Below are 8,839 nucleotides of genomic sequence, written 5' to 3' on the forward strand. Positions count from 1 at the left end.
GTTAAACACCATGTAATGTGCAAAATCACAACTTGCACACGTTGGTGTGCAAATATTGCACACTTGTTTTACCAGTGTGGTCGCTGTGAGATTGCTCCGAGACGCCACCATCTAGGCTGGCAGGCAGGCGGGCAGCCCTCGGCCCGGCCAGACCCCCGGGGCCCTCAGGGGGCTCTTCGGGTCACTTACCCCCACCTCCGACGCCCCTGCTCACATCTCCCCGTCCCTCTCTCACTTATTTCTCTCTTCTCTCTTTATTCCATCTCCTCTTTTCCTTTTTTTTTCGCTCTCTCGTCTCTCTCTCTCTCTCCTCCCCTTCGAAGATTCACCTTGCCTCCCCGAGCCCAAAACCCCCCTAGGTGGGCGCCCACTACACTGCACCCTCTCTCCCCCACGACCTCACCCACCCGCGCCCACCCTCGCCCACCCCTCGTAACTCGCTGTGCCCCCTGTCTAAACCACGAGCGGGACATTTTTCTGCGCCACCTGAGGGAGGCTCCCCGGGTGCCGGGCGGGACGGCGGCGACGGCGGCGGCGGCGCGGTGGGGTGACTCATGCACCAGCGTTACGGCCCCCGGGTAACGCGGTTCCAATCTGCGCAGCGCCGCCCCTCGCCCGCACCCCTGCGCGCCGCCGTGGCCGCGGGGCGGGCGTCACCATTCTCTAGAACGGATCGGTGCAATTACTTAATCGGAGGGCGATCTCTTTGAGGCGGGCGCCGCGGGGGGCGGCGGGGGCAGGGAAGGGAGGCGGGGTGAATGGCGCCGCCCCCGGTGTGTGCGTCCGGTCCAACGTCTCGTGAAGCCCAATGGGCCGAGCGGGAAAGAAATGACGAGCGGTCAGCTCCCGGTGGTGGTGGAGGTTCAGCGGGGCGAAGTGAGGCGGACGCGGTGAGGGCAAGCGGGCCCGGTCACTGAATGCAAGTATCCGGCTTGTCGCCGACCTGGTTCCGGTCCGATATATCGCCGAACGCATTTCCGGTCCGGCCGAGTGACGACGGCGACAGTGACAGAGGGACGCTCGGCGGTCGCGGAGGCGGAGCCCGTCTTACACTACGCGTGAGCTGAGCGCCCGACTGGTTTGTAGACGCCGTGTCGAACGCACGCGCGCGGTCGGGTTGCACGGAAAAAAGATTTAGTTCCCCCCAATCAAAGTGTTTGCAGATACCAGTATTTGGTTGTTGCAACCAACATTTCGTCGCGGGAACGAGGCCTTGCTTCGTCCACGGAAGGAACGCGTCCGTTCTCCCCACAACAACGTCGACTTAATGTTGGTTTCTGGACGAGGGGGCCACAACATGGATTGAGGATGTACACAGGATTGCGTGATGACAGGGATTACACGTGAATTTTGTTGAATTTCAGGCTCTAAAATCATCAAATTTGGACAATAAGGTAATATTTAGTGATAATGTTTTAAAATTTGGTCAAGGATTACACGGAATAGATAATGATTACGTAGGGATTACACCCTCATCTGTACACAGGATTACGCGAGTGGTGGCCCCCTCGTTTCTGGAACTGGAACCCTCGCTGGAACCAGTTAGTTATCCGGAAATCAACTTACACTTCGTTGGGGGGGGGGGGGTCTAACTCTTTTTTCCGCATGCCTACGGGATCAGCCGTACTTTCGAACCTCTGCAGAGTTAAAGTCTTACGAAGCAAAATGCCAAATGCTTCGTACCTACGAAGGATTTGCTCCCTACGAAGCGTCCAAATACTTCGTATTACAAAGGATTTGGCATTTTTCTTCGTAAGACTTTAACAGTGTGCCAAGTCCAGCCTTGCCAGCGCTCATAGCGCCTGATTGGTAGGCAACATCTTCCGTACAGTGCATGCGAGCACTGCAGGGTGGCCTACCCTGAGTCTCGCAGGCGCCGAGCCCCCGTCTAATATGCCCAATAATAAATCGGAGAAAAACGGACGAACTTTCATGATCATCCCTACTCGCTTGTGGCCCACGCGAGGGGCGATTAGAGGAGATGATCTCTCCCTTGAGAGGTCTAGAACTGGAGCTACGACTGTGCTTGTGTGCGTTTCCTTATTATGTGGCGCTAGTACGTGTGGCCGTTGTTGCTCTCCGCGTTAATTGTTTGTCTCGTAATCATAGTAGAGTAAAGTACTTGCGAATTTAAGTTCACTGCAATCAACTAAAACCTGTTTAGTGCATTTATTGTTACACCTTTTCACCCCCACGATCGTTATTTTAACAACTGTCAAGAAAACACAAGACGCGGGGTGAATAAGGTGGGCTGGGCGCGTGTGTTGGTTGAGTTGTGGTGTGTGTCGGGTGGGCGAGTGTTTCCGCGCGTGTTGCTCTCCACACCTCGCCGCGCGGAATGAGCCGGCAACAAGTCATTTCGCAGAGAGATAATGAGAGCACTTTAGCGTGTGTCGCGACCCTTGTTCGCCCTGCATGGCGTGACCTCGTTGAACCGCGGGGCGCGACCACCGCAACAACAGCAACAACAACACTCACAGCTCCCGCTCCACACACACTCTCGACACTGTTTTGGCCCCGTTGGATGCGACAGGATTTTTTTTATTTTTTTATCTTTTTGCTCGCCTTTTTTCTTTTTTGCGATTACCGGAAATCGCTTGATATTGGGAATAATGCGCCTCGCTTTCCGGTCCCGCTCGCCCTTCTTCTCCTCGCCTCTCACGCACACAAGTGGGACGGCGGGGACGGAGGGGGGGACTCAGGGGGGAGAGGGAGACCTTCATCTCTGTCTCGCTCAGGAGCGGAAAGACACACCCTCTGCGGTGTGTTGTGTGAGGGGACGGGGCGCTGGCGGGCGATGTTGCCGGGAATATATTTATGGAAAAATCCCGGACGAATTTGGCACGGGAATCGAATGCCGCGCCATCTTGTTGCGGGAGGGAGTCATAAATTCGCACGTCGGGAAGAGATGCACTCGGTGGGGACCCCGCCCTCCGCCGCGGCCGGCTGCCGGGCTGTGGCGGCGGGAGGAGGAGGTCACCGAGTCGACGACGACGACGCCCTGTGCGGCTGTTGTCTTTGTTGTTGCTGATGATGTTCTTGGTGTTGGCGAGGCTCGCCTGGCCCTGCCTGCTGTCTGCCAGACAGGGACGGCTGGGGACCCAGACATCTTTCAGCAAGATAAAACTTTGGCACGACCCGCCCTGCCGCCCTGTTCCGCAGTGGGACCCTGGACCACCACGCCCCGCCCCGCCACTCCTCAGACCTTCAAATCTCGCTGCCGCAGTCAACAAATCTTTGGTTGGGACCGCAAGAGTGGGTGGGAAGTCATTCCTGGGATTGCGTGATCGTGAATAGTGAATGCTTTCTCGGGGAGGAGGAGCAAGAGAGGGGAAAAGAAACAAAAGAAAGTTTCCACGAAGCTTGGGGGGGTCCTGGCGGGTCCTGGCAGGTCCTGCGGCGGGTCCTGGCGGGGCTCTGGTCATCGGGAGATACATGCACTGCGGTTTGGGGAGGCCGGCTTGGGCCCGTAGGCAGGACGGGAACGGGTAAGTTTCGCGGAAACAAGCAAGTTCGGCGACGATGTGCGATGGCTATGACGCGCCGCGGGATGGCCGTACTTTCCTGACGACGGCCGACCTCACTCTGCTCGGGACTCGACTTGGGGGCCTAATGCCGGCATACGGCCCGTCGCCAAGTTTTATTGCGGCACTAGGGCGCCTCGTAATTAGGCGAGTTGGTGCTCTCGAGGAGGTGGAGGGGTAGGAGCGCAAGGGGGGTGGGGGCGACGGGTCGGTGCGATAAGATTGACAAAACTCGTTGTAAACACCGAAGGTCAGCAAAGAGGTCGGAAGGCGGGAGTGAGAGGGCGAAGGGGAAGGTATGCGCATATTTAGGTGGTGAGGGTTAAAAAACAACATGCAAGTGTATGCACATTCATTTTATTTTTTGATTCTTAACGTAATTTTTTTCCTCTTCTCGCTTTCAGTGAAACTAGTGGAGGGCGGGACGCTCAACATCACCAACGTGACGAGGCACCACATGGGGGCGTACCTGTGCATCGCGTCCAACGGCGTCCCACCCACCATCAGCAAGCGCATCATGCTCAAAGTGAACTGTGAGTGCCTCGCGTCCCTCATTCCGATGCGATAAATCGCTCGAGGTGCTTCGTCACTAAGTGCGTCTTGTTCACAGTCGCCCCCCTCGTGACGGTGACGCGGCCGTCTGTGCCCGTGGTGCTGGGCGAGCACGCCACCCTAGCCTGTCTGGTGGAGTCCTACCCGCGCCCCCTCGGATACTGGACCCTGCCGAACAACGCGAGCTGTAAGTATGCACCAGAGCGGCAGATTAAACCTATGAGTCAGAATGAAAAACCAGAGGCTCAACCACGACCAGAAAACCGGCTTGAAGTATCTCGTACACATCTCTTCTTTTTGTTTCAAGTAAATGAGATCAAGATCAAATTTGCCCTTGAACAGTTAATTTGATCTGGTATAAGCATGTAGAGAACAAGAAACCAATTTTTCTGGTGCGTACGCGCAGCTGGTTTGACAGTCCTTCGCATTCGCGGACTTCTTTCCGGGAAGGCGCGACTAGTTTCTTCGACGCACGGTGCCAAGAAGAAGGAGAACGTGCGCTTATTACGAAATTTTGGACAGCCGGTGTGAACGCGGAAAGTTTTGACGCGGGCTTGCGTAGCGCAGCGTGTCGAGGATGGGATGAGTTATGCCGCGCGAGTGTGCGACAGCCCCCAACAGATCACTCAAAGACGTGTGATTTTCTCCTTCTCGGCCAGTAGGCCAGCGCCCGACGAACCCCCCTTCCCGTCTCTTCTCTGGCTGGCTCACGTCGTTGCCGGCGCCGGCGTTCCAAACCCGTCAACTAGAACTGAAAAATGTTTTCGTCGTATGTGTGATTTGTTGCAGTTAGCCAACAGGTCCTGGAAAACACCGCCAAGGAAAACCGTGTCCTGCTCACTCTGAACATCACAAGAGTCCAGGCGAAGGATTACGGGCAGTACAAGTGCTTCGCCCAGAACGACTACGGCATCGGCGAGGGGGTTGTCCGTCTATATGGTTCGTTTATCACTTGTCATGACGGAGTATTTCGAAATAGCACCTCACGAATAAATAAAGTGATGAATTTGTAAGCACCTGCAAACGTGAAACACCATGTTGTAAACCAGCAGATGTTTAACTGGAAATTTGTATGTTTGCAAGTGTTGTACTGGAAATTTTAACAGACTTTTTTTAGATCTTACTACTCGCTTACCGTTGGAGTAGAGCATTGCTCAACCTTGGTGTTAAACACTTGAAAACATAAACATTCCCATTAAAAAATAGAATCCGACAAGGTGTTGTACATTTCTAGGTGCATGCCATTTCAACCCTTAAGACATCAGTTATGTTTTCTGCTGGTGTGTGTGTTGACTCACTCTCATTTGCGCTTCTTGCGTCTTTCAGAAGTCAAACCAACGACAACCTTACCACCTCCTACTACGACAACAACGACGACTACCACCACGACGACTACGACAACAAGTAAGTAGATATAAGAGGAATCCAGTAAAACTTCTCCGTGGCGGTAGAGTCTCTTCTTGTGAACAATACCAACTTTCCGTTTAGCACCCCCGCCGCGGCAGCCCACGACGCCCCCGGCAGACCGAAGGAAAGGATCACACGCCGACAAGGAACTGCCAGATGGCAGACAAGGCAAGGACCGGCGAGACCACGGGGCCAGATTCACCCTGGACCAATTTTTAATGATAGACTGTCCTTTTTAATGGCGCTGAGTAGGCTCCTACCTGGTACAATAAAACATTTTTTCTCCTTACAGAGAAGCGGCGGAAAGGCGCCGAGGTGCCCGAAAACAGCGTGAGCAGCAAGAACTCGCGTGAGGCCTCGACGCGGGGGGCCTCCAGGCCGGCCAGCTCGGCGTCCTCGGCCACGGCCTCCGCCCCGGCAGCTCAGCCGAGCCTCCGCTTTGCCGTCGGCCTCGCCGCCCTGGCCTGCGCCCGCCTGTGCTGAAAAGTGGTGCGCATCCCACAGCAAATTTCTTGAAAGGACTGTCTTTGCTGAATTCCATTTCGCTACTCAGCCGAGCCTATTGGGATTAGGGGTGCAGAATCCGCTCAACCAGACAGATGTTACATATCTCGTGCAGTGCCTGTTGTTTACGACCTGGAACGTCACTCAATCTACTTTTTAGATAAAGACTATTTGTACAAATTAGGTTTTAATGAAAAGATATTTTCACTTGTAATTACATACGTACAGAAACAGCTGTTATTTCAGTTGTAAAAGTTGTTATTGTCGTTGGTGTAAATGATCAAATGTGTGTGTGTGTGCGTGTACGTGTGCGTGCGTGGGTCCTGTACAGTGATTTTAATCAGGTTTAAGGGAATACGCTTATAACGTTTTTGCGCAACGTTCGCAGCGCCTCAGGATAAAGCTTTTAAATCTGTGGCGAATATAATGAAACCTTGGCGAGTGTTGGACTGAAAATTAATGTACGCATTTTGCTTTCCCTATGTCATGGGGCCGTCCATTGTCCTCGTTATTTTCTTTTTCAAGACAAAACTATTGGAGAATTAAAACGACAAGTTCTCCATTTTAATAACATCTCTGCTCCAGCAGAGACTTGCCTTCATAGGAAATGTTATCTATTAAATATATCTTTAAAAATTATCGCTGTAACTATTTGTGTTTAGTACTTTTTAAAAAATAGTAAGAAGCGTTAAAAAAATCATCCAGATTAAAAAAATGATATTGTTAGTAAAATCTGTAATGGTTTTGCGTATGTAATGTAGGGACGTTAAGATGAATGACATTTCTACTTCAATAATTAAGATTACTAGGTGAACAAGAGAAACTTAGGTTCTACGGCTGTATAACACCTGCGTGCAGAAATCAATGAAAAAACTGTTGTCAAAGAATGGTTTAGTCCACACTTGAGGACTGGGCCCAACAAGACACGAGAGACAAATTATATTTCGATTTAGCTGTGATACATGCAGTAAATGTACGAAAACCGAAAGAGTTTTGATTTTCTTTCCCGGACGATACGGTACGGTGGTCTTCCCTCTCCCGCTCCAGCGACAGACGAGGGGCGCCATCTGTCGGCTGCGATGCAACAGGTGGCCTACCCATCTCCCCGCGAGGCAGGAAGAGACGCCGCGCCCGGCCCTCGCGGAGTATCGGCGGGGCCCGCGCAGGGTATCGCCATCTCCGCCTGAGCGCGCCGGGCCGGACGGCGCGACGGTAGTAGCCCCGGGCGACACTCAAAGAGCTAAGCTCTTTGGCGACACTCCCAGCGGTCAACACGCGTTCAGTTACTTGTTGCACCAGACGAATGCAGCGACGACTGACGAGGTACTTTCCCTACTTTCCGCCGCCGCAGGTCGCGTGAACCTCACAGTAGACGCAGCGCGGCGGGGGGACAGCGGCCGCCACAGCTGCAGCGGCTACAGCGCGACGCGACAGGTGCGGCAGCGGCAGGTGCGGCAGCGGTGCGGGGTCGAGGCGCGCATGGCGAATGGCAGTGCCAACGGACATCGACGGCCACCTTGGAGTAACGGTTCTCACTCCCTCCGTCTCGTCCGCCAGCGGGCCACCGCCGCCACCGCCGCAACGGCCTGCTCCTCTCCCTCCTCTCCTCCATGTGTGTGTGTCTCTCTCTCTCTGTCTCTCCCCCTCTCTCTCTCTCTCCACTCTTTCTGTCTTTACCTCCCCTCTCCCCTCTCTCTCCCTCTTCAGCCCGCGGCTGATGGGGCCTTTCTCCATTCGCTCGCCCCCCCCCTCCTCCTCGCCCCGCTCGACCAGTGCCTGGCGTGGCGCGCTGCTTACTGACCTAGTTGTTGCAGCAGTACACTTTTTCTCACTGTAATGCGGAAAAAGACATACGAGCCCTCGACTGATGGGATCGGGTTCGGACTGTCGAGTCGTCCGTCTCGTCGTCAGTCATCGGGGCCCTGCCGCCGCCGGTCTGCCCGACCCCTTGACGAGGCGGGGCGAGGTGTCGCGGGACTCCGCGGAGTAAATCAGTTAATCCGACGTCACACTTCATGTATGACTTCCTGGGGATCGGAACGAGCATGTGTCGACCCGTCCACATCCCGTCACAGACACAGTTTATGGGATGAGTTTTCCATGCGAGCGTTTACGACGGTACTTTGGGTAGTTTTAAAACTACAGTAAACACTGTGAACACATGTGTCATGTGTCACACGCACACGTGTGTTACACATGTGTTTTTAAAAACTAGACAATTTTTAAAGCAAACAATGCCTGTACAAATGCATCATGCAAAATTAATCGATAAAATTTCTCGGCACATTAGCTTCCTATGAATACATGAAACATTTAGTGGGCAAATTTCTCCTACACAAACTTAGTCTGCTTAATCAGGTCGTAGACGTAGGTCCACGATATACGAACGACACTCGGGCTGGCTTTAAACAGAGTGGCGTAAGCGTCCGCAACATGTGACGGCACACACAAGACACGCGCGCGCGCACACACATACGCACGACTTTGGGCCACTGTAGTTGAAATCACTGCGGCAAGCCAGTCGATACGATAATAACCGTGAGCTCCGATACTCGTGGCCTCTTCCCTCGACGTGTGTTGTGTGCAGGCGAGAAACGGCGCTTTGACAAAAGCAGACCCACTGAAGTAGCATTGCAGGCGACATGGGTGCGAACTAACTCCGCCCTGCGCCGATCATCCCGCTCTCTGTCTCTCACACACACTCCCCGCCGCCACCAAGAGCGTCTCCCCCGCTCTCTGTCCTGCTCCCACCGCCGGTGGGTCGGAGGGAGCGACCGCCTCACGCAGCCCGGCACAGAGACCGACAGCCCGTACGAAAAAGTTTAGTCCGGCATCAGTCCGTTTTCGGTCCG

At 54.0% G+C, this 8,839-nt stretch overlaps 1 protein-coding gene across 1 annotated transcript in view; it reads left to right on the forward strand.

Moving 5' to 3' along the window:
• LOC113209278 (lachesin-like) overlaps positions 1 to 6,975 on the forward strand; it is a 75,827-nt gene extending 68,852 nt beyond the window's left edge. Inside the window, exons 6-11 of the mRNA XM_026426705.2 lie at positions 3,929 to 4,057; positions 4,135 to 4,263; positions 4,866 to 5,015; positions 5,403 to 5,480; positions 5,565 to 5,651; positions 5,776 to 6,975. Coding sequence (XP_026282490.1) covers positions 3,929 to 4,057; positions 4,135 to 4,263; positions 4,866 to 5,015; positions 5,403 to 5,480; positions 5,565 to 5,651; positions 5,776 to 5,966 — 764 coding nt within the window. The 3' untranslated portion in view covers positions 5,967 to 6,975. The remainder of the gene's footprint in view (positions 1 to 3,928; positions 4,058 to 4,134; positions 4,264 to 4,865; positions 5,016 to 5,402; positions 5,481 to 5,564; positions 5,652 to 5,775) is intronic.
• The last annotated feature ends 1,864 nt before the right edge of the window (positions 6,976 to 8,839 follow it).

Source organism: Frankliniella occidentalis, unplaced genomic scaffold (genome assembly GCF_000697945.3).
Source record: "Frankliniella occidentalis isolate FOCC.00 unplaced genomic scaffold, Focc_3.1 Scaffold171, whole genome shotgun sequence".
In the NCBI taxonomy this organism is placed as follows: Eukaryota; Metazoa; Arthropoda; class Insecta; order Thysanoptera; family Thripidae; genus Frankliniella; species Frankliniella occidentalis.